Genomic DNA, 26,068 nt, shown 5'->3' on the forward strand with positions numbered 1-26,068 from the left:
ACATAATTGCCATCTTTATTCATAAATATCACTACAGTATGAATATAAAACATCTTAAATTACTGTTATGTTTTTTTAATTTAAAAACAAATACTATTGAGATTCAAGCTCTTGAGAAAAATCAACTGGTGAACAGTTTTTTTGTTGTTTTTGTTTCTTTGTTGCATAAAGCCTTTGCAGCTGTCAATCACAAGGCCATAGTACTGTGGAACGGTAATTTTTTTTTCTTTTTGCGTGTCGTCGTCGCCTTGTACACGTTAATGTGAAAACAACTTCAATTTGAAGTACAAAAATATTCCATACCCAAAAATATTGCTTGTTAAAAAAATACATCAGCCAGAAAAGGAGTAAAAATTCCAGCAGCTACGCCAGCCTTAAGAATGAAAATGCCTACCTATTATTATTATTATTAATAATATTATTACCATGATTTTATTTTTTTTAGTTTGTACAAAAAGCAGAATTAGTGCTGGAGTTGCAAAAATATGCAATGTCATTTCTGGTGTATTGCGCTGTAGGCACTGCTGTGTGTGTGGGAGAGGTAGCTAAACAACTATACACACAAAGTCGCTCTGGCAGATTTTGGGCGAGAGGTGGGTACACCCTGGGCTGGTTGCCAGCCAATCGCAGGGCAGATAGACAAACGGGCATTCAGGTTCTCACCTCAGCACAATTTTGAGGCTTCAGTGAAGCGAATATGCAAGTTTTTGGAATGTGGGAGGAAGCCGGAGTACCTGCAGAAAACCCACACAAGCACATGGAGGACATGCAAACTCCACACCGGAAGGCAAGAGGTGGGAATCGAACCCTGAACATTTGACTGCGAGGCAGACCTGCTATAACCACTAGCGAATCGTGCTGCCCAATCTATTTTCCTTGCTGCGTTTACAGTTCAGGATCATGGGGAAGCTGGCATGGCAAGCCTTCTTCACGTTTAAAAAGGTCAATTTGACTATCCACATTTAACATACCGTAATTTCTTGTGTATAATGTGCATCCCCCCCCCCAAAATGTCAAAAGTCAATAGTGCGCATTATACACAGGTATAGGGGGAAATGGAAAAAGGAAAAAAAAACTTTCACATTTTATAAATGTATGCCCCCATCTAGCGGTTATGAGAAATGTGTACACTTTCATTCCAATATGACAGGGGGTATGCATGTATGACGGCATATACTGTATGTACAGTTGTGCTCATAAGTTTACATACCCTGGCAGAATTTGTGAATTTTTTATTTTTTTTTATATGACTGAACAACAACCATCATTCATTTCTTCATGGTTATGTTTTGTTTAATGATAATGCTTTTCTGAAATGCTTGACAGTTTAATTTGAATCCAATTAAAATAAAATTAAATGTGTTTTGCCTAGCCCTTCATGTTTTCTTTAAAGAATTGTACCCATCTTACAAATTCGGCCTGGGTAATCAAGCATATGAGCACAGCTGTGTGTTTTCTCATTTACTAAATAAAAGTAAGGCTGTGAAGTTCAAAATAAGAGCAAGTAAATAAAAAAATGTTCAAATAAAGTGCTTAACTTCAGAATAATTCTTTGAAAAAATACTTTGTTTTGATCATATGGGTAGAAGCAAAATCATGCATTGTAAAAATGCATTATACACAGTTAGAAGGGTTTTCCAGAATTTGGAGGTCAACTTTGGGGGTGCGTATTATACACGAGAAATTACGGTAGTTGATATCAACAAAGTCTTTCTGACCAGTCCTAGTAATTACATTTTGCAAAATTGGAATTAAAGAGCTCTGTAATGTGATTGTGAGTAGTTGAAGCGTATTGTCGATTGCGGTTTGAGATATCTACAATTTGATTCTGACTCGTCATAATTCCAGTCACAGATATCTACAACTTCATTTCGCCTACTTAAAATGACTTAAGATATCTGAAAGGGGACGTGTAGATATCTTGAATGAAGGTGCATGACAGATATCTTGAACCGGAATTAAAAGAATCAAATTGTAGATATCTCAAACTAGCGTCAGATATCCGCAAATGAATTTGAGATAACTGTGACGACAAACGCCGTACACATGAATCGCGAACGTCTTAAGAAATGACGTTGCAGCTTCCAAAAATGATAATTGTGGATAGGAAGAATGAAGTTACGGACATTAGAAATATTTTTTGGGGAGAGGCAAAACTGAATTCGATATTTGCAACACACAACTAGCAAAGCTGTTCACTGTTAAAGAAGGCTTGCCATCTGCTGAAGCCTATCCCAGCGTACAAACGACCGCTGACACTCGCATTCTGAGACGTTTTCGAGTCTTCAAAGTTGATATGCACCTTTGGGAAGAAAACCCACGCAAGCACAGGGAGAACCTGTAAACTCTACATGGGAAGGCCATAGTTGAGATTCAAACCCTGAACCTTTGACTGCGTGGCAGACGATCTAACCGATTTCCAACCGTGCTGCTGAAAATAAAAACATCGCTCTCCATTTTGTGCAGCGCTTATTCTGACTAACCCGGGCGACAAACAGCCACTCAAATTCACACCGCTGGACAATTTAGAGCCTTCGATGAGCCTAACATGTTTTTGGAATGCGGGAGGGCGCCGGAGTAGGCGGAGAAAAGCCACGCGAGCAACGGGAGAATCTCCGAGCTGCGCCAAAGTTCGCTCGGCATCCCCGGGAGGTTCCTTTCACCTGACGCGCTCGCTGTCCGTCATCTGCCACAAGCCCAGATTGAGCACCTTGAGGCAGGGCAGCTGCGTGATCCTCTCCAGGCCCCTCTTGGTGATCTTGGTGCAGCCGTACAGGTCGATGCCCATCAGCTGCGTCAGGTGGTCGGCGATGAGCTCCAGGCCCTTGTCGGTGATGCGCACGCACTGCCCGATGTTGAGCGTCTTGAGCTCGTGCATCTGCCTCACCATGCGGTCGATGCCGTCGTCACTCACGTGGCACGAGCACAGCGACAGCGACTTGAGCCGGTAGAGGCCCTGCGCCACGTACGCCAGGCTCTGGTCGCCGACTTTGTCGCAGAAGGACACGTCCAGGCCCGACAGGCGCAGCGAGCCCGTGGCCAGGTGCATGATGCCCGTGTCGCTGATGTTGTCGCACGAGCGCAGGTTGAGGCTGCCCAGCCGGCTCATGCGCGACACGTGGATCATGCCGGCGTCCGAGATCCCGCCGCAGAAGCTCAGGTTGAGCACCTTGAGCCCGCCCAGACCCTTGGCCACGTGCTTGAGCGACAGGTCGGTGAGCTTCTGGCAGTCCTGCAGGGTGAGCTTCTCCAGCGCCAGGCAGCCCTCGGCGGCGCTGCGCGTCATGCCCGACAGGTGCCCGATGCCCACGTCCGACACGTGGCGGCAGCTGCGCAGGTTGAGGCTCTTGAGCCGGTGCAGACCCCAGGCCACCAGGAGGAGCCCCGTGTTGGTGATGTTGCTGCAGCCGCCCAGCTCCAGAACCTCCAAGTTCTTCAGGTACTCGGCGATGCGGCCCAGGCTGGAGTCGCTGATCTGCTTGCAAAGGCTGAGGTTGAGCACCCGCAGCGACGGGATGTCCTGCACGAAGGCGTGACCCAGCCCGTTGTCGGTCAGGTTGAAGCAGCCGCACAGGTTCAGGCTCTCGATGTGGGGCATACCTTGGATCACGTAGCTCAGGCTGCGTCTCAGGCTCAGGATCTGGACCTTTTTGATACCTCGGGTCTGCAGGCTAGGGAAGAGGGACGGGTTGGCCCGGCGGAGGTGCAGCTTGGCTTCCACCCCCCGCCACACAGACTTGTGGTAGGACGCGTCCCTCCAGGCCGCGCACACTTGGGCCACCCGGCCCTTGTCTTTCACGTCCAGGTAGCTGAAGATGATGGCCAGGATCTCGGGGAAAAGGCACGAGACGTGGGCCTCCATTTGGAACATGAGAGGGAGGAGGAGACAATGCGGCCGTTGTTAGCGACCAAAAAAAAAAAAAAAAAAAAAAAAAAACACTTTAGCGTTAGATAATTGTGTAATTCAATATAAACCAGTCCATGTCACACTTCGCTGTGGCCCTTCGAGTAACAAAAGGCAAAAAAATGAAAATTTACCAAGCCGGCTAGCGAGGCCAACACCACCGAGCTAGTTAGCATATGGCGGCTAAGCGTTTCGAGAGCCTTCCTCGAAAAGAAATATCCTTTAACCCGGCGCATAAAAAAACACTTTTCGGCTAGTGGAAATGCATTAATATTCCCCTTTCTCGTATGCCAGGCTGCTGTAATTTTGGGACCTCCGGAGGCATTCCCACTAGCCAGCCCGGAGCTCCATTGACTAAAGTCGGTTAGCTTGGGGCCAGGCGAGCCGCTTTAGCCAGCGACACCGAGTGGGAGGAAAGGGACGCTACACCCTCACAGTCCGAGGAGTTAACGTAACTGGAGATACAGTACACTTGTGGCGAGGTTTTTTTTTTTATTTTATTTTTTTACGTTTACCGATTTTTTTTTAGAGGGGATAAAGGCAAGTTTGTGCTTCATGCTCTTATCGTGTGTGGCGTACTCCAGAGGAGCAACGCACTGGATAACGATGTGTGTTGTAGTGCCAAGACTGACCTGTGAGTGGCAGCCCGGTACCACTGGGGGGGCTCAAGACTGCCGGGAAACACAAAAGAAAAAGAAAGAGTTGTAGTAGAAGAAGAAACAGCGAGGCTGCTAGGCTAATTGTTAGCTTTTCTGGCAAGTACGTTGCGGTTGCAAACTCCTTTTTGACATTTGTGGTCTAGTGAATGTCTTTTTAGACACGTTCTACTATCAAATATATACCATGAAATTGGTTCGTTAAATTATATACCACTTTTTATCAGTAAAATACCGCTGAATTATTTTATTTAAAAAAAAGTATTGTATTAATTTGTGAAATGTTTATAATTGAAATAGTTATAAATAATATTTAAAATGAGAATGATTCGAGCTATTTTTTTTACGTTATATACACATTTGCACTTACAAAATATGTTTACAAAATCTATGAATGAAATAGCCAATAAATAATAATAATAGTATTTGAAATTATATTCCATTTGGTTTATATACTGAAACATTTCTTATAAGCTAATTAAGAAATGTCTTCAGAGCTTATTTGGAAGCTCCATTTTCAAGTTACCACATGAACAACAACTTCTACATCTCACTGAATTGTATTTTATCGTATTTAATGTATACTATTATTGTTATGATTATTATTAGGGATCAGTCAGTAAAACGGTACTAAGGAGCAGTCGGTTTATTTTAGTGCATCATAGTACTTTACACACAGGACCTGGCACCTTACAGTAACTATTGTATTTATTGTGTATGTCTTGCCTTTTCTTACCTTATGTTCACTGCATTCATATTTCAAATGCTACAGCAACCTGCCAAGGGACTACAGATGGAAACTAGTGTATGAGTATAATCTGTCATATTTACATGTAAATGTTCATTGATACGCACTGTCCCTTTTTAAATAAAAAATTGAGGAAAGAAAACAAACACTACTATAATACATATGAATAACAATAGATTTAAATGGTATATAAATTATGACTTTAAAAAGGTACTCCCAAAAATGAATTTGTACATTTTTTAAAAAATGCCTTTTTTAAGTAGCTGCATCCGGAACATTTTGTTGTATGTTATTGTATAATGTTTTATATTATTATATTTTCTATTTACCATTGTATTTATTATATATATATATATATTTTTAAAATTTATTTTCTAATTATTTTATCATATCAACGCTATAAAGGCTTTGCTTGACTTGTAGTTGCAGTCGTCACATTTGTCCACCAGAGGGAGGCAGAGCTCTGACCAACTGATGACAACTTTCTTCACCATATTCGGCGAAGAAAACACCCTCCACCTGTCCTTGGGGTACTAAAGCACTCTATGTAAAAACGGTTGAGTAGGTACCTTTACCAGAAACTTCACAAGTCTTATAATAATAATGTTGGTGATTTTTATTTATTTATTTATTTTTGTAGCAATAAAAGGTTTGATACAGAGGCGGAGGAGGAGGAGGAGGAGGAAAATGTGGTGAATGTGTGATGGTGTCTCCCCTGTGGCTGGACGACTTGTGTCTGCTAATGACCCTGTCTGCTACCGAGCTCAGCCAGATGGCCAATTAACTCCAATTAGCCCACTCTCAGCACATCTCCGTTAATGGCTCACCACACACACAAGAACATCCGTAACTCTTTGGCCATTTAGCTTGTCTGCACTAAAATCAGTGGTGGCCCTAAACATTATAAGAAGAGCCGACCTACTTTTACAAGCTACATTCTTATATTTGTTCCATGAAATTGTATTCATTCCCAACAGTCTGTACCCTTCATTTCATAGCATTTCTCTTGGCTGAACCGGTTCCAATAACAATGAATGTGGATGTTTGATTTAAAAAAAAAAAAATATATATATATATATATATATATATATATTTTTTTTTTTTGGCCCAATCAGATTTCAGTCTGTACGTGTGTCCATCTCAGTCTAATCTGCCCAGACCCTCCAGAATCAGTAGTGCTGGCCCACGTAAATTAAGCTATTTTAGCCATGGGACTGTTTCTTTAACCAATCGGATTCCCAGTTCGTCCTCACAGGGCCAAGCTCTGGCCCTTCGATGATGTCAGCATTTTTCCATCCTTTGATTGGTCGGTCAGAGCAGAACTTGTTACCGCCAACTTTGACTAGCAAAGCATGTCAGTTGCGATCTGCACGCATGAATCCATTTAATAATCAGCATCTCTGGTGAGAGTGATGTAGTTCATTTACATTTTTAGTTTTTGTACTTCGAAACCCTTGTTTGAAAACCTAATCCAGGCTTGATGCCATGATTAGAAATCAAGGCTTTAAACTGTAATTTGAAACCCTAATCCTAGTTTAAAAGCCTAACCCTGTCTTGAAACTAATATTTAAAACTCTGACTTGCAACCCCAACCAAGGCTAGAAACCTTATTTTGAAACCCGAACGCTGGCCTTGAAATTCTAATTTGAAACATTAACCCTTGTTTAAAACTTTAACCCTGGCTAGAAAACCTAAGTTGAAATGCTAACACTGGTCATAAACACTAATTTGAAACCTTAACCCTTGTTTAAAACACCAACCGTGGCTTGAAACCATGATTTAAAACCCTAACCCAGGCTAGAAACTCTGCTTTAGAACCCTAACACTGGCCTTGAAACTCATGTTTAAAACCCTAAACTGGTCCTCCAACCATGATTTAAAACTCTAACTACTCACCTTTAACCCTGTCTCGAAACCCTACTTTGAAACCGTTCTCTGAAACCTTAACGCTGTGCATCAATCAGCCAGACTTGATTTCTGTAGCACTCTTCATACATTAAAATGTAGCAGAAAGTTCTTGACACAATAACAGCAAGGAAAACAAACAAACCCAATGCAAGCGACACACATAAACAGACACACACCCCTCTTCTCACACATAACACAGTATATGTGAGCAGTGAAAGGAATGCAGCAATTGACTGGTCATGAAACCCTAATTTGAAACCAGAACCCTTGTTTCAAACCATAGCCCTGGCTTGACCCTAGGATTGGAAACCCTATCTACAAACCATAACTTCTTAAAAGCGCACTTTGGATCCCCAAGACTGGCTTGAAGCCCTTCTTGGGAACCCAAATCCTGTATTGAAACCTTGCTTTATTTCACGAGATAAAACAGCATTTAAATATACTTCTCGTCAAATGCACATTTGTCTATACTTCTTTTTGTCCCACCCTGTATTGTGTGCATATTGTTAAGCAAAAGTCCCTTCATCAAAACAAGTGCCGCTATAAGGCACAGTTCTCTCTGACTGACCCGGCCGGGATCAGCGCTGAGAGGTTGTGACGCAGCGTTAACTTGAAGCCAGCCTCTGCGTGCGCGGGTGCGTCTTTGTCGTGATGGCCGTGACACGGAGGCGAAAACACAAGTTGACACCGACTCGCAAGAGAGCGGCGCCAGTGCGAGCGATGGGCGAATAGCGGGGTGAGATTGGTGCGCGTGCGTGATGCCGTGACACGGAGGTGAAAACACAAGTTGACACCGACTCGCAAGAGAGCGGAGCGAGTGCGAGCGATGGGCGAAACGTGGGGTGAGATTTGTGTGAGAGAGACAAAGATGGAGGCAAGTGTGACACAGCGCCGTTGCAAAAGACTTTTGAGTGCTTTTTAACGGTATAAGCGAGCCAACATCATAATGACTAAGCATCCCATTAGACAGCTTGTACACAAACAACCACTGTGATTTTCATTTCATTTTTTTTAAATTTCCAAGGGTAAAGCCGCAAAGTGTCTGATGAGCGGCGACACGTCCTCCAGTTTAACAACTTGGTGGTAAGTGTTGTCACTAATTCACATTTTGATAGAATGAGTCATTTTGGCGTCATTCCGATCGCATTCACGATGAGCTTTCAGCTGATGTTGGAACTCCTTCACTTACTTCCTAATTACAAGTAGCCCTGTTATTCTTAGTTCAAATATGGAAAAGACTTTCGCTCTGATTGGTCCTCTAAATTGGTCCTTGGCGATACTGATTACTGCTGTTTGTTAGGTTGCTTTGTTTCATGATTAAACCAAACCCAATCAACAATAAATCAGTATCATATGACCTTTTTGAAACTGAAACTGGCGATTCATGCGAAGGGGGGCTCCTAGTTGGATATCAACTTTCTGAGGCTGCTTCAGGGTCAACTACACGTCAGTTACACATTATTCATACTATAGCTGCAAATAACGGTCATTTTGAAACGGAATAGTCTTTTTTGCCCCATAAATTAATTATGACTCGGTTATTGGTTCGGCTCGTAATGTGTCAGAAAATAGGGGGAAAAGGTTGATCATTGTTTTCCTAAGTAAATGCAGATGTTGGCAAATGTCTTGTTTTGATTAAATACAAAGACAATAAGTCTGCCTTCATGGAGGTAGAAAACAAAGCTCAAATGATCATTCAAGCCTTTGAAGTTTTCTCAATTGCGCTGCCTTGTTCCAGCGACATGTAAGGATTTGTTTACGATACGAATGCATGAGCTATTGCCACCCAGAAGTTTGTGTGCCATCATGGTGAAATGTTGTTGTTGTTTTATTGTACTTTCCCCCCTCTTCTTCCTCCTCCATCCAGCTTCCCTCCAGAGCCGATGCGCGTGATTTAAGGCGAGACGGACGACCGGCTGCCCGGCTGTCTGCCTGCCTGCCTGCCTGGCTGATGCGGGTTGTAACTCACGCTCCGTGCCGGCAGACGGGAAAAGCGGTGGGATATGAAGATTAACAGCTTGGGCTCATAAACATAAACGCATGTTGTGAGATAGTAAAATGCAGTCGTAGGCGGTCTCAGCTGCTCTAAACTCAGTCAGAAGCACAACAAATTCTAGTATTCGTGACATGAAGTTGTATTGGTTGCGTCCTAACAGTCTATTCTCTTCATTTCATAACATTTCTCTGATGGACATGAATGTTGCATCTTATTGGCCAATCAGATTTCAGCCTGTACGTGTTGCCATGTCAATCTAATCTGCCCAGGGCCTTCAGAATAAACCGTGCTGGCTGATGTAACTGCAACTGTTTTAGCAATGGGACTGTTTCTTCAACCAATCAGATTTCAAATTGGCTTTAAAATTCTAATTTGAATTCTTAACCTCGAGAAACGCTATTTTGAAAGGTTACTTTGACATATGATCAAATTTAATCATCGACATTCCTGGTTAATTTATTGACGTTTCTATGTTTGTGTCACGTTGTAGTGTGATTATGGATTGCGTACTGCTGCAGATGACGTACGTGGCACAGTTTTTCGAACGTATTGATGGTTTGTATAATGGCGACGCGCTAGCGGTGGTCGTAAAGCCGATTAATTACGACCCCGCTGATGCCCTCCGCATTGGTTTTGTTCCCTGTGAAAAATCTCGTCTTCCTCTTTCTGCCTGCCGCGCTCCCCGTCAGCCACCCCCGCCACGCTCTCGCAGCCGTGCATTATGTAGACGTCAAATAATTCCACACGAGATCGGGGAAGCGCGCGCCTAACAACAGGTTACGACGCGGCCCGTAAAAGGCATCAAATCTGCATTTGTGAATAAAAGATGACTGCGAGGCGTTCAAAGCGGCCGGGAGCTGTCAAGGCTGCCGTTTGTGTGGTGACAGTATCGCGGCGAAAAAAAGTGACACTTGAAACGCTGGCTTTTGTTTTTATCTTGGCAGGTTTTCAATCTTTGCTCTATTTTGGCACGCGGCGTCATTTGCTAGCCGTTGTTTTGTCGACGCTCGTTTATCTGGCGGAGGGCCTTTTGTTGTTGTCGCCGACTTCCTCTTTTCAAACATTTTTTTTCTCTCTCTTAACACTGTTGTCACATGTTGTGAGCAACACGAGGCCAAAGATGATACTAACTGTGCTCAAAGCGCAAATGTCCTGCGTGGCACAGGACACCTGAATGCACCACTCCTACGGAAAGCCGCTTGAACATTTATGTCATATCCTTGATATCCCGTTTAAGCTCTTTGTACTCACTAGTAAGACAATTCAGCACAATAGTAGAATAACCTTGCCATACTAGTAGGACAACTGCATGTTACTACTTTAAGACTCAGTCATTCTACTAGTGCGCTGAATCGTCTTACTAAAGAGGGCAGAGGGTGTACTAGTATAAGGACCTTAAGCTGTACTTCTTGGATATCTTAAAAACTCCACTATAGTTATAGTACTACTAGCGAGGGGCTAGTTTACTAGTAGAATTTTACAATGGCAACACTAATACTAGTACCAGTACTTTTCCCCCACTTCTATTGCCATTTTGGCGTACTAGTACGACCTTAAGTTGGATATAAGTGACATTCTCAAATTCTACTAGTTGACATCTAGCGCTTGACTAGTAGTACTGTTAGTGCATGGACTAGTTAACATTTTGTCTTACGAGTAACGTAGTTGTCCTGCTTGTGTGAACAAAGAGTATACTAGTACATGGATCGGCTGCCTTTCCTTCCTTCCTTCCTTCTTTCCTTCCTTCCTTCCTCCTCACACTTTTCTTCCTTTCGTCCTTCAAACCTCCCTCTTCCATCCATCCCTTCACCTCCTACATCCCTTTTCTTTCCTTCCTTCCTTCCTTCCTTCCTTCCTTCCTTCCTTCCTTCCTCCCTCCCTCCTCTTCACACTTTTCTTCCTTCCTTCCTTCCTTCCTTCCTTCCTTCCTTCCTTCCTTCCTCCTCCTCACACTTTTCTTCCTTTTGTCCTTCAAACCTCCCTCTTCCATCCATCCCTTCACTTCCTACATCCCTTTTCCTTCCTTCCTTCCTTCCTTCTTTCCTTCCTTCCTTCCTTCCTTCCTTCCTCCTCACACTTTTCTTCCTTTCGTCCTTCAAACCTCCCTCTTCCATCCATCCCTTCACCTCCTACATCCCTTTTCTTTCTTTCCTTCTTTCTTTCCTTCCTTCCTTCCTTCCTTCCTTCCTTCCTTCCTTCCTTCCTTCCTTCCTTCCTCCCTCCCTCCCTCCTCACACTTTTCTTCCTTCCTTCCTTCCTTCCTTCCTCCTCCTCACACTTTTCTTCCTTTTGTCCTTCAAACCTCCCTCTTCCATCCATCCCTTCACCTCCTACATCCCTTTTCCTTCCTTCCTTCCTTCCTTCCTCTTCCAACCCCTCCCCCCTACTACCTCATCCAACAACCCCCTCTTTTTTTTTTTTTTTTTTTTAATGCCACAGGCCTGGAGATCCTTCCTTTGTTCCTGACATCTGTTTTGCTGGGTGATTAATTTAGATGAGCATGTGGGGTGAAGGCCTGTATGGGGAGGGGGGCGGGACTAGCTGAGACCCCCCAGGTAATGTGTGTGTATGCGTGTGATGATCAGGAGCATGGGAATAGAGGGGGAAAAAAATGTTAATAATTCAACATTTTCTTGAAAAATAATAAATCTTCTGCGATTGGCTGGCCGCCAGTTCAGAGCGTACCCCGCCACTTTCCCGAAGACAGCTGGGATATGTTCCTGTAGGCCCGCGACCCTAGTTAGGATAAGCGGAACGGAAGATGAAAAAAAAAAAAAAGAGCATTAAACGTTTTATGATGAAACACCAAAATATTCAACCAAACTCATTTTGTTTCATGAAACTCCACTAGCTTAATGCTAACATATAACACAAAAGGCCATAGTTGCGCGAATGCAAATTAGCATAGGTATTCCGGTAATTATAAACCTTCGAACAACTGCTCCTTGAACACACACACGGTCATATCTTCTTTCGGCTTTGCGGCATCCACAAATACCACTTCGATTCCGACTTGCGTAAAATACAACTTAAAGAGAGACCTTTTTAAATATCTGCAATATCAAGTGAATTGCCTCATTTGGATTGAGGAAACCTCACGCGCGCGTGGAATAATTTGGGAGCAGGGAACAAGTAGGACGTCTTCCATCCCGGTGATTTATGATGCGCTGAGGTCGCAAATCATCCGGCGGGACGGACGCGTGTTGAAAGGTCACGGAGCGGGTCGGAGGAGGTCGGGGGCGGGGGAAATGTGCTCCGCCGTGATGATGGTCATTTGGGGGTGCAGGTGGGGAAAATCAATGGATTGATCCTCACTCACCCATCCGTCACTTGTCATTCATTTCAACTGGGATTTTAGTTCATGAGAACTTGGTCATGGAACAAATTCAACCTGCAAGTGAAGGCAGCGCTGTATTTTCGTCTCTTCTCCATGAGGAAGAAGCGCATGGTTGATTGTGAGGGGCACTCCAAGAGCTATCTATAATTGCCGTATGTTACCGGCACATCAATACGAAATTGTGTGACGCGCCGAGCCTGCTCCACTTGTGGACAAAAGTGTTGGGACACATGTAAAAGCTGTCAAATGGATGGATGGGCCATTGGGCCCTTGACATGGCTAATTTGCTTCAGAAAGTTGCAAAAGAAATATATTTTCAGGGATCGAAATGCAAAAGAAAATCTACCTGTCCATCCATCCATCCGTCCTTCTATACAACTATCTAACTATCCATCTTTCCATCCATCCATGAAACAAACTGCAAGTTTCCACTCTGGCCCAACGTACACATTGCAAAAGGAAGCTGTCTGGTGATGCATGTAATCCCACCCGTTAATTTCTGCATGATCGATAATAGAGTACTAATACAACCATGTACCGCGACACAACATTCAAAACGACTGGTGTAAACCCGTCAATATTTCATTGTTTTTCTTGCGTGTCCAGCCTTCAGCGACACGCGTGGACCCACAAGCAATAACACGGCCATCCCAAACTCAGCAAGTACTGTACGCGCTTGCGAGGCTCTTCTTTCGGGTTTCTGCCCCGCGCTCTGCCTTGCCTGCAACACCGTTTCACGTTGGGTTTGAACTACTTTTTCACCTCCCTTCTTTGCATCTTTACGAACACGTCGGTGTCTAATTAAATGTCTCACGATGCAGGCGACGGGGAGGATGATGAGAAAGATTGGTGTTTCTGTATAAAATATGCGCATAATGACCTCTGCTGACTATTTCTGATATAATGCAGTATCAGTACTCTCCCCCTCCTGTCATCCCCTGTCTCTCTCCCTCCCTCCCTCCCTCCCTCCCTTCCTCCTCCTCCTCTTTTAATCTCCTTTCCTTACTGCGCGTCACCTCTTTTTAATGTCGGCCGCGCCGACATTGAGAATGACAAATATATTTACAAACACACACGGCTGATACAAGTGTGAGTGGTTAGGTAATGAGGCTCGCTCGCTCACTCGAGGGGTCACCGGGCTTAGACGAGTGTGTGTGTGTGTGTGTGCGCGGGTAGCGAAAACAAAAAAAGGGAAGAAGTAGGGGAGGATGCGATGCGTTTTCTTTTTCTTCATCATTCGGCTGTGCGTTTTTGTCATCTTCTCTGTGCGGTCGGCGAGGGAAAGAGAGGAAGTGGTGGGTGGGGGTAGAAATGTTTAAGTGCTGATGGCAGGCCCCGGTTACTGCAGCGAGCGGGGTGTCGTCTCTTATTCCGCCACAGCGTGCATCTGACAGGCAAGTGATAGAGAGCCGAGGGAGGAGGAGGAGGAGATGGAAGGCGGCTTCACAAGCCTGTGACGGCGTCTGTTTTGAAGGCGGGGAGAGACGCTCCCCTTTGAAGGGGGGAAAAAATGATTTAAAGGTTTTATTGACCTCATCATGAGACTCTTCTCCCCCTCCTCCTCTTCCTCGGGCTAGATTGACTTGTACGACTCCATCGGTGACAGGCCTTCCCTGCTGTTTCCACGGCGATGAGGTCAGGGGTGGCCGCTCGTTATTGGCTGTTGTCTGTAATCATCGCACGTCGCTCCGCGGCTTTGTCGGCCCTCCTCTTCCTCCTCCCCGCCTCCTCCTCCTCTTTCTCCTCCTCTCTTGACCTCGCCGCAGCAGAGCGTGACCCCACAGGGGGCTAGAGGGCCCAGACTGTGTCCAATTGGAGTTCAGAGGTCTCCAGAGCGTTCTTAGGAATCCCACTGGTCTTCTAGGCGGGACACGCGGCGCTGCTGTGTCCCGGCAGAACTCGCCCTCCCGCTTCCAGATGGGAAAAGAAGTATGTGACTTCTGTGTGGTGGCGTTGATGTGAATCCCACTAACCCTAACCCACCCTAAACCGCATTAACCCCAACCCTTGCCCTAAACCTCACCATAAGAAACTTCTTTGTTCCGTCTGCGTAGCCTACCCTTCCCGCGATACAGGAGCCAATCGTGTTGCAGCGGGGCGTGTCCTGCCTCGAACTTCAGTGGGATTCCTCATAACACGTCTCTCGAAGAAAAGAATTAAACGGATTTTATAAAGTGTAATTACTGTGTGTACTGTAGTATTTGTGTGTTGGGTGTATGCCTTTAAAGGGCGTGGCCTAGTGAGTGCCATCAAGAGCTGGAGTCTGCGTGTGAGCGTCTGGGTGTGAGTTGTGGCCTACAGCAGCTCCTTACAAGTGTTCTCGTTTGTTTGATGGTTTGTCCCGTTCAATGAACGACTGCGACTGTGGCTCTCCTTGCCCACAGGCGAGGGCATCGCGGCGCCTCAATGATTTTCCTTCCACTTCACTCGAGCGGTGGCGTATCTGAAGCTCGCTCGGAATTGAAATTTTGGCTCGCGACACAAAGCAATGCAAGCTATGGAAACACATTTTGATGGTGAGTCAAAAGGTTTTTTTTTTTTTTTAACTTCTTATTGAGAGCACTGCGCAAGTTAATGAAAGATGGAAAATATTATGTTTAAAGAAGTTTTTTATGTTATATTAACGTGGGTGTTAAATGGGTATTAAATGCAATTGACAGGAAGAATTCATTGTTACTTTTGTACTTAAGTACATTTCCGATGCAATTATATTCACACAAGGAGTCAAATCTGCACCTCTATTTTTACCACACTTTTTTTTTTTATATCTGTACTTCTATTTAAGTACAGAGTATGAGTCCTTCTGCCACCTCTGCACCAATGCTTCATCCTCTTTACCGTTTCCTCCCTTCGCTTTATCTCCTGTCCGCACACGGTCGCCATTGTCAGTTTGTGGTTGGCTAACGTGTCGTAACTGCTCCCACAACTGCTTATCAGCCCCTGTACTGTCATATGCAGAAAAGTATTGGGACACGTGGCCGTTCGCAGCCTACGCAGAAAGTGAACATTGAAAAAAATAATAAATAATCTCCTCAAGTGTCCAAACTCTTATCATTATAAAACTTTTAGTCATTGTCCGAGGTAAGAAAAGTACCGTACTCACACTCTATAAAGTCATGACTGTATTTAGCCATGAAGGATTTTTTTTCCTGATTGTCTGACATAAAATCAGACTCAACCTTTCCCGTTTGAAGTCATTTAGGATGACTTTGGGGTCGTCCAATACAGCCGACTGTCCATTCCAGTGAAGCAAGGGCAAAGGGCACCCATATTACTGTACAGTCCAAAATTATGTTTTGTAGGTTTTTGTCGCGGCCTAAAACGCCCAGATAGTACAAAGTTATTGTAAATGTTGGAAAGTTTCACATTTTTTTCCCGAACTTACCACCCAGTGTGCTTGGTCATCATGACATTGTTGATGTACATTACTCACCATAGGCGAGTCGCTTTCATGAGCCGCAAGGAATTAGTGCGCTTCCTGGTCCCAAATCTGTTGTCAAAGGTGAACAGCTTTTTTACTGTACCAAAAATAGCATGTTCCATCCTCCCAAAACTTGTGTTTTGTACTCCTCAGAGTCTACCACGTGGCCGCCACGTCGATGTCCCACATTCAAGATGGCCACACCATGTAGGCACAGGAGGATCTAGTATTATTGTATATCTGTAACCCGGAAATACGGCAGTCCCATTCTCTGCTTGCGTTGCGCCAGTAAACAACAGCGGCCAATTCTGGAACTGACGGACTTTGAAAACTATTTTCGGACACATTGTTCAGTCCAAACGGTCCGTTTTATCCGATATCCGTCATATCGGGGTCCGTTTTATCGAGGTTCCGCTGTATTTGCTAAAGGCCAGAATAATAAACGAGTGATTTTTTTATCAGACAAATATATATATATATATATATATAATACACAATACAGTCTTTGTTTTTACACTTTTATCTGTACTTAGTACAGCGTGTGAGTACTCTTGCCACCTCTGCGCAAACACAGTGACACACACAGACATGCCCGCACTCACGCACACACAGGCAGACACGCACGCAGTCACATGCTCCGATGGATTAGACAGGCCTCGTACTGTATGACACATTCAGTTAGTCGGGCTTTCCGTCAATTACAGTCCACTCAGAACTCAGATCCCATCTACTGACAACGGGACTCCATTTTATCAGCATCAGACACGCGGCGTCGCCAGGCGGCGGTGGGGGCGACGCCGGCCGGTGGGTCTGTGCGAGGCGGCGGTGGCTCTGAGAGGTCCGGTGACACTGTGGAACCGTGGTCCCCTCGTCCTTGGCAGCCTAACAGAACCGGGCCGCTCCATCACTGTCTCCACCTCCATCTTCCTCCTGTGCAATATTTTCTTAACGCTTCCGTGTATCCTTTTTCAAAGAGCAAGATTGATTGCAAGGAGTCTGCGAGAGCGATCTATAACTCTCGTCTGTCACTGGTGGATCAATAACTGCGTGACTCACCGGGCCTGCTACGCGTGTGGGCAAACGAGTTTGGACGCACAGCTTCATCAATCCAGTCAGGGGTCAGCTTCCCCGTGACCTTTCAGAGCAGGGTCGTCACATTAAATTTAGTCATGGGCCACATTGTCAAGTTTGTTTATATAGACCTTCAACACAGAAGTGAATCAAAGGGCTTCACAGGCCCACAGTTCACAAAAATCCCCTGGTCTAGATCCCTATCCAGGCAAGGAAAAACTGGGGGGAGAAAAAAGACGAAACCTTGAGAAGGGATCCCTTTCCCCCTTCCAGAATGACCAAACTGGAGTGGATGCCAAGTGGGCAACATTCATCCTATGGTACAGTATGATGAGAGCCCAGTAATGAAATGAAGCGCCGCTAGTAGACGCCTCCGGGGAAGCGGTCCGCGTCAGGTTTTATTCCAGTAGGTCGATGCGGAATCTTCCACAGCAACCTCCTCCCCTCGCTCATCGCCACTGAACCCTACTCCGCGAGCAGGATGGTGGGCGGGGGTGGGGTTGATGCGGCAGTAAAACAGGCCAAACTCCAGATGTGAGGGGGGGGTGAGGCAGGGAAAGAGACGGGTTGCATAGTTAGTTCCTCCATATTATTCATTCATACTTACATAAAACACATTCATAATTAGTTGGGATACATGCAAGTCCAGCTGCAACTGTACCAATTACAGATACCTGAACAATTCAATTCAATAATGAGGTTTTTGTATTTTCTTACTTTCCACCACTGTATGCGTGAGCATGCGTGTGTGCGTGTGTGTCCCATCCATGTGGTCTTAAGCAGCAGCAGTACACTGCAGGGATGTCGGGAAAGAAGAAGAAGAAGAAGAAGCGAGCTGAACCAACTGAGTGTGTACACACTCACACACACACGCTCCCATGATGAATCAGCCGTCACTCAGGCACTAGTCCAATGTACTGATAATGAGAAGTGCGTCGGCAGCCTCTCTCGATCGCTGCGCTTCCTCTTCCTCTCACTCAACCTTTTTACACACGCGCACAAACACAAGGCAGTTTTATTCCTTCTCTTCCACACACAAACTCATTCATCTCTCCCTCACTGGTCCGTCTTGTGATTCCCTCCCTCTTTTCTCTTCCTCCTCCTCTCGGTTGCCCGCTGAGCTGAGCGGTCGCTCGTGGGACCGAGGAGGCAAAAGCAAGGAGGATAAAGCAGAATTGAGGCAGAAGATACGGGGAACGGAGAACAAAAAAAAAAGCGTGATGAGCAAGAAGCCGCTGAATGAATAGTAGCGAGGAGGGGATTACAAAGACGGAAAAGAAGGAGAGGAAGGACCCAGCCTGGCAGAAGCCTCTTCACTTCCTTTTTCTCTATCCGTCCTCCCTTCCTCACAGGCAGTCAAAGGGAGGAATAACCACACAGCCGCTCGTTCTCAGCCCGGACTCCAATCAATTGTCCTCCGCCTTCTTTGGCCTCCGCGCAGGTTCGGTCTACCGGGAGCAAAAGGGGAGTAGACGGCGGTTGACCTCTCACCTCCTCCGACCTCCTCGCCACCCCCGCGGGACCCGCAGTGTGAGAGGAGGAGGAGGGGAGGGGGGCAGGGGCGGATGACTGACGCCCGACGACGAGCTCTCTAACCTGACGCCCGCTTCCAGCCCGAGCGGAGGCATGTTCGGGCTAAAGGTGCCGCACTACTACCTCCCAGGTACGTCTCCTTCATTTTTGGGCTCTGTCTGTATTCAGCGCTCTAGTAGAACGACTGGGTCTTACTAGTAAAAACATTTTCCACTATTCCCCTACTGTATGATATTTCTGCACAATAGTAAGACAACTTTGGCATACTAGAAGAAGAAGAATCACCTTTTATTGTCATGACCAGGCATGCATACACACAAAATTCATTCTCTCTGGATTTTACCCATCACAGTGAACACATACACATGTTAGCGGAGCAGCTGAAGCGCCCGGCGAGCATTTCGGGGTATCGGGTCTTGCTCAAGGACACCACGGCCGTGAGTCCGGGGGATGTTGGTGGACGGTCCAGTCGGGGTCTTGAACCTAGGTCCCCCACGGTGGCAACCATTGGGCCACGGCTGCCCGTTGGCAGATGTGGGAAGTAACAAAGTACTTACTGTACTTTTTTTCAGGTATCTTTTGTACTTGAGTATTTATTTTTCTGGCGACTTTTTGCTTTTGCTCCTTACATTTTGAAACACAAATATCTGTACTTTCTAATCAGTACATTTTAACAATGATCCCGCTACTTTTAAAACATTTTAAAGTTAGTGATGACGTGACATAAGAAACAGAAAGCCGAAAAAACGGAAATCGGAAGGAAGAAAGCGAGTCAAGCGCATTGATCATAGAGATCGTAGATACTTTGAGCCGTGTGAATACGGCGACACTAAGCTAGTGGGGGCTAAGTGTTGGCACATTCCATGTATGGAATCATGTGGGGGCAAAGTGTCAGCGCATTCCTTCTATGGAAGCTAGTGGGGGCAAAGTGTTTGTGGACGACACGGTCGTAAGCCAAAATAACAAGGATGCCCACACATTGTGCTGTGTACATCTGTGTGTGTGAGTGTGGTTGGTTGTATAAAGGAAGTTAGTGTACCCTAATAGGAATCCAGTTAGGAGACACTCTGCTGAATTAAAATGAAGCTTTTCTTGGACTCTTTTTGCATCTGGAAGTGGAACGGCAGGCAGTGGAACAACTTCATGGACCTCCTTCATAGAGTATGTCTGGATTTGGTTGTTAAGATTGATGCATTATTCACTGGGAAAATAAGAAACCATGTCTTCCAATGTCGTAATGTAGTTAGAGTTAATTGCATTTCATTGTAAAGGTATGCGCTATATCTCATATCTTAAGATTGTTTTAGTTTTTTTTTTTGACAGTATACAATTACAGGCAAGTACACATTTTAGAGTTGTGCACCGTCAGTGTAGTAGCGTGTTGTGCCGGAACATGCTGGGCAGCACTGAGGTCGAATGGAAGAGAAGCAGCACAATTAAGAGCAAGAAGAAGAGGCAGAGAAGGTCTCCTCCTAATCTCCTGTAATACATGTTCCCACAGAGCAGAAAGAAAATACGCTTGTGAGTATTGTTGTGTTCTCTGTTTGTATGTGTTGCTGCTTAGTGTGTGTTGAAATAGCAGTTGTTTCAAGCTTGATAATTAACGTAACATCTGTGCTCGTTTCTGTTAGCCCGTCTATGGCGTTTCACATTGTAAATTAGCATTAAGATAGCTGACTCTTCAGTTGAAATGATATGGTTGGTTGAGCATTTTGGGGTTTAAATATACAATGGTGAATTCTCTTTTGTTTTGTGTCAGTTTCACAGTAGACAGAGTAAATTAGGAGTGACAAATGGACAGCTTGAAGCAAGCACGCTTGGCCTCCTATTTGGAGAAATTGTTTGTGAGAGTTTGCTTTTTGTTTCTTCAAAGTGACGTTCTACGATAAGACTTCCTTTTCTTGTCAGTGAGGGGGGGAGAACAGCCGCTAAGGAATACTTAACTTTTGAATCCTAACTTTAACTGTGTTTAAAATGTGTGGAAGGGGTAACCCTATAAAACAACATTTGTAGTACCTGGAGAACATTTAAATTCCGTACAGGAAGGCTTGAAGTGACATTCAAACACAGATTCTCAGAACTTTGAGGGAGACATGCTAAGCACAATTCTACCGAGCTGCTGGTAGAACGTCAGAAACCTTTATATTAAGACACCAAGGGAACCCATCGAAGGGAGCCAAGAAATGACATGACCTCGCTCCAAGTCACGGCGGCTACACGCAGAAGCCAGGTTTTCAACGCGACTCGTTGACGTGAAGCAGCAGCATGCGAAAGAGCGGCTCTGTCACGCGCCGTCATCCGTGTCTGCCTGAAAATGGCCACGTTGCAATTTTCAACCTGCGAGAACTCCACTTTGTGTTGCAGAAAGTAAAGTTCATGCAAGATCATTTGCATTGCATCAATTTGCCTCATTTGTAAAGATAGAATTTTGATTGTTCTCCTTAAAGTGACATTGTTGGGCAATATATAAGGTGGACATTCCTATTTTATATTTTGGTCTGTGTGAAACGTATGCTCTGATGAGAAAAAAAAAAAAATTAAATCCAAAGTTACTCACTGTGTATTCACTGAGTACTACGTACTGAAGTCATTTTTGTGAGGACTGCTTTGTACTTTTACTTGAGTCATATTATTCCATAACAGGGATGGGCAACTTCAATATTTTTGATCGGCGCTGCCAGGGGGCCGCGTACGACCGCGGATTTCCCAGCCGAGTATTTTCGCCACTTCTGGATGTTCCCCGCGAGAGGTGATCACACAGCGGGTGTGAAAAGCGAGAGGAGGATGAGAACCATCGTCTCGATAAGGCGAGAAGCAAAAGGGGGAAGGGGTGGAAAACTGGTTTATTGAAAAAGAAAAAAACGCTGAGAGCGATCACCGAAGAGGACCTTTATGATGCGTTTCCCTTTCACCCCGGCCCCTTTTGACTTGTGTGTGATGATTAAGCCCCCTGCTGTTGTACCAGGTGAGGCGTGCGCGGGTGCGTGTGTGCAGTTTGGGAGGTGGGTGGGGGGGGCAGATTAAACAATGTAGCGCGCCTTGTGAATCTTTCATGCTGCTTTTTGAATTATACATCTGCTGTCCTAAATGATTGAAGCGCTGTGATTATGTCAAGGTTTGTCATTGTTTGCATTTGTGTGCGCGCGTGTGTGAACTATCACTATTACACAATCATAGGCACTCCCTGCTTTCATCATTTCCTATTTGTATTTTTTTCCGGCATACTAGGGTTCGCTTCATACCACTAGAACTACTATGTGACTAGTGAGGCAAAACTGTATGTACTACTGCCTTTCACCACTATAGGACATTTCTGCACACGAGGCGGACAACTTTGACATACTACATGTTACTTGTGCGGCAAAATTGTGCACTAGTTGACATGTCTTACTTGTGAAGACAAAGCACGTACTAGTAGATGGACCTGAGGCTGGATATCAAGAATAGAATATGATATGCTTCGAAGGGTTTCCAGTCTCAGATGCATGTCTGTTACTACCTGTGTGTGTGTGTGTGTGTGTCGTGACTGGCACCTTCCGATGCGTGTGTTTGTGTGTGTGTGTGTGTGTGTGTGTGTGTGTGTGTGTGCGTGTGTCAGGGTAGAAGGAGCACAATCATAAATGTTACACACGTGCCAGTCTGTCAGTCAGCAGGCGTGTTTTCTGAATGGCGGTGCTGGGAAGTAACCAAGTACTTGATTGACTTGAGTGACTGGATTGGCGTATCTGTATACTGGACTACAAGTAACCCGACTTGCTCGGCCCTTTTTTTATTTGTATTGTTTTTGGCCTTGCGAGTAAAATATGACATACGAGCGCTTTATGGTGGCAGTAAACTTCATAAAAGTCACGTCACAACAAGCAACTGTTTAGTGAACAGTTGTCCAAAAAAGAGGCTTCAACTTGTTTCATTCCACTCCCAGTTGAAACCAAGCATAAACCAAAATACACATTGTATACTTAAAACAGCCACATAACTTTGCCTTGAGAGAGTCCGCTAGCTTACCGCTAACACACAATGCTAAACGCCATAGACGGGCTAACCAATAGCATCGATTGGCACACTCAACACACACACGCCAAGTAAAATAACAGCATGTAGAACACATGCAGTACAACAAAAGATGTTTGTTTGTCTTGTTTTTAATCATTTATTGAAATCTATTATTATTTGGAGTATTAATCATCATCCTACAATATTGTCCTTTACAATTCCTCAGGGAAATGTCCGCAGACATTTATCATTTATCATATCCCTTTGGCAAAATAAAATAAGATACATAAAAAAATGAAAATAAATAAATGTATTCCAAAAAGTATTAAAATTAATCAAATTGAATAGCAATCTGAAGAGCACGGGCCTCCCAGGAATATTTGTGCTACTTATTTTCAAATTTAACATTACTCAAATCTGTTTGTATTCATACTGTTATTCATCATATTGTCATTTTTATTCCTCGGTATCGTATCTTCAAACTATTAGTATAACCCTTTCTGCAAACGAAAACAACATGAAATAAATTAAAATACAATAAAACAGCAGAGCACAGCCGCTACAGGAATTAGCATTATTATGTTAGTTTTTAAAAATCATTTATTAATTTTGTATTATTTAAATCTATTATATTGATATTATTACTTATCTTTTTTTGTCCTTTTTAATTCCTCAGTATAATGCCTTCCCATTATTACCACAAGCCTGTACATAAGATAAAATCAAGGCAACACAGAAAAGAATTTTAAAAAATACATGAAAATGACATTTGTGTTTCATTGTTTTTGTGCGTGTTCCTTGTTATTGTGCTAGCGGGTCATCTTTATTGGCTGCTGTGCTGTTTTCCGCTTCTGGCTCGCCCCGTTCAACTTGACCTCCGCATTGATTTCTATGATATGTGTTAGCGCTGCAAGGACACCGTGCCGTGTGATTTATGGCACATGTCACGTGAAGGCACACACACACAGAGACGCATTACACGCTGAGGCTCTCACGCAACAAATTCTCTTCTGGTTGAACTGTAGTCAGCCGGACTCAAGCAAACCACAATTCCTAAGCGTACTCTGAAGCAGAGTCTGTCCTGCGGTTTGGAACCGCTGAAGTTAACGGCGTCAAATCATAATGCAAAAGTGTCTATTGTTTTTTTTTTTGTTTTGTTTTTTTGCGGCGCACGGCGACTAAAACAAGTGGTCAGGCTCCGTAATGATAGAGTGAGGATGCCCCGCGGTGGATCGCTGACTCTCTCGCTTCCCACTTGCTGGTTTTCTTTGGCTTCTCGCCGCCCCGTTTTTCATTTTTCGGCCGCTCCGAGTCCCAGCTGCGTTTCGACTACAGCGTGAGACGATGAGAAATATGAGAGACAGAAATTAAAGCGATAATGTGGTGCAATTTGCGCGCGAACATTATACCTTCTATGACTCTCATATACTGTTGCACACCAATATCAACACAATAACTCCACATAATCATGTTCAATCACCATTTGAATTCGCCCCAAAAAAAAAATCACTAATCTATTACACTTGATTACAATGAGACGGATACGTGGCCGTCAAAGTCTACGCTTTGGCAGAGCCCCGGCGAGAGAAAAGGCTTTAATGCAAACGCTAACGACTGTGGTCAGGTCATGTTCCAAAAACTCTATTCCAAAGGTCTCAGAGCCATGTTGATGCAATTAGGGAAAAGAGCTGCCTAACTAGTGTAAAAGGTGGAAATAAATCTGCACGCAAGTTTACCTTTGTGGCTGACCAGTTCCTTCTGCACAGAAGCATTGCATTGATCCATTTTTAACAAAGCAGGCCTACTCCAATGAATCTAACTTGACAATTTTCACTCGTTATTCTCGGTAAAACATCCAGACGCTGAATCTTGAGGCGACATAATGTCGCAAAGTGAGGCCGAGGTTTCGTTTTGCAACACTTCTTCGAACGTTGAAGTGTCCAAGATAGTTCCTAGATTTGATCTCGAGCCATTTTCAAACCTATGTATTGCTTAATAATTCGTACAAAACATAAAAAATAAAATAACAGACCACGCGGTGACTGAGGATTAATATCGATTTGGGAACAACACGAACTCGACCCTGTTTGGACATCGGAGGTTTCCGCCCGACAGCGACGATGTGGTCTCTCTATATCATGGATTTTCACCTATTGTGAGTGGTTCATTGTACGCACATGACGATATATCCGCACCGGCAATCGTTCCATTTCACGTATTTGCCATCGTAAATATCGAACAGGTTTAACACTTACGTTTCTCGACCCTCCCGTTTCTCGAGCAGATCGCGGTAGGAAAAAAACCAAAATCGCTCTTTACACATCCCACACCGCAGGATAATCGCTCAGAGACGTCGCTCCAATTTGGCCCAATGATCAGGATGCGTGTATCCAGCATCGGGCGATCCCTTCCTGTGGCTTTGATTTCTTCCTTTTGAATCCTCGGTCGGCCATTGCAAGCGTTTCATAGGCACAAGAAAAGATGGCGGCGTGCGGGGCGGTGGGGTTTGAATAACGCGGGCACGGATGTCTCGTGTATGCGTGTGTGTGTGTGTGTGTGTGTGTGTGTGCCGATGAAAACAGGGTCACACTGTGCTTCACCTCAAGGGCACTGTTATTAATGAGATGAATAAAACTCCGCGACAACAGCTTGATAGAAGAGATTAAAAAGAATGCACAATCGCATGCTTACAAACCAAACATAATCCATCAAAAAAAAAAATCCTATCCTCCAGCGATGTGAAAGAGACTAAATAAAAGGAATAAATGAAACAACGTTTTGTCACTTTTTTTTTTTTTAAACCAAAAAACCAACAACAAAAATCGCTGGTGTCACTAATGAGCTCTTAATTAGCAGCGGGATTCACTTACAGGCGCACGCTAATGACACACATGCACGCTGCATTGTTTACATCCAATTACAAGAAGCACATACAGTGACTTTGTTGTGAAGTCTCACGTGGGAAGCACACACACACACACACACACACACACACACACACACATACGGACACACATGCAGACAGGATGCGTGCTCACTGAGCTGCAGAGATTAGGATAAATGCCAGCAGATTTTGACCCGAGGTGTTAACTCCTAGTCTATACGCGCGCACACACACACCCACACGCGCGCGCACTTACACGCGCACATCCTATATGGGCTCATGCAAACGCACTTACACACACATAGTAGTAAAAAAAAAAAAAAAAGGGAAAAAAATCTGCTGCATCGTGTGTGATCGCAAGCAGATGGCAGGAGGGTTAGCCAAAGCAAAGAGTCGCAGCTCCGTCCAATGCGACGCCGTTAATATTCGTTCAAGGAAGTAAAGCGGTTCGACGACTGAAGATTTTTTGTCATCGACGATAATGTGATGAAAGTCGAGTCGAAGTCAATTCATCGACGATGTCGTTGATGTTTCTTCAGCACGGTTCAAAGTGGTCGCCGAGGTTTTTTTGTTTGTTTCACGTAAAGACGCATTTCAACAGACTGGCATTGAAACGG

At 44.5% G+C, this 26,068-nt stretch overlaps 2 protein-coding genes across 3 annotated transcripts in view; one reads left to right on the forward strand and one right to left on the reverse strand.

The window, feature by feature from the left end:
- Window positions 1-14: 14 nt before the first annotated feature.
- LOC133402615 (F-box/LRR-repeat protein 14-like) lies at window positions 15-4,296 on the reverse strand. Its single transcript, XM_061676553.1, has one exon. It carries the CDS (start codon window positions 3,869-3,871, stop codon window positions 2,660-2,662), a length of 1,212 nt encoding a protein of 403 aa, XP_061532537.1. The 5' UTR covers window positions 3,872-4,296; the 3' UTR covers window positions 15-2,659.
- Window positions 4,297-17,618: 13,322 nt separating this feature from the next.
- Window positions 17,619-26,068, forward strand: part of LOC133402619 (genetic suppressor element 1-like) — a 48,140-nt gene continuing 39,690 nt past the window's right edge. The window contains exon 1 of one of the 2 annotated variants that reach the window (XM_061676566.1): window positions 17,619-18,704. In XM_061676566.1, the coding sequence (XP_061532550.1) occupies window positions 18,668-18,704 (37 nt within the window). In that variant the 5' untranslated portion in view covers window positions 17,619-18,667. The remainder of the gene's footprint in view (window positions 18,705-26,068) is intronic. The other variant, XM_061676564.1, reaches the window with a different exon arrangement.

Source organism: Phycodurus eques, chromosome 5 (genome assembly GCF_024500275.1).
Source record: "Phycodurus eques isolate BA_2022a chromosome 5, UOR_Pequ_1.1, whole genome shotgun sequence".
Classification (NCBI taxonomy): Eukaryota; Metazoa; Chordata; class Actinopteri; order Syngnathiformes; family Syngnathidae; genus Phycodurus; species Phycodurus eques.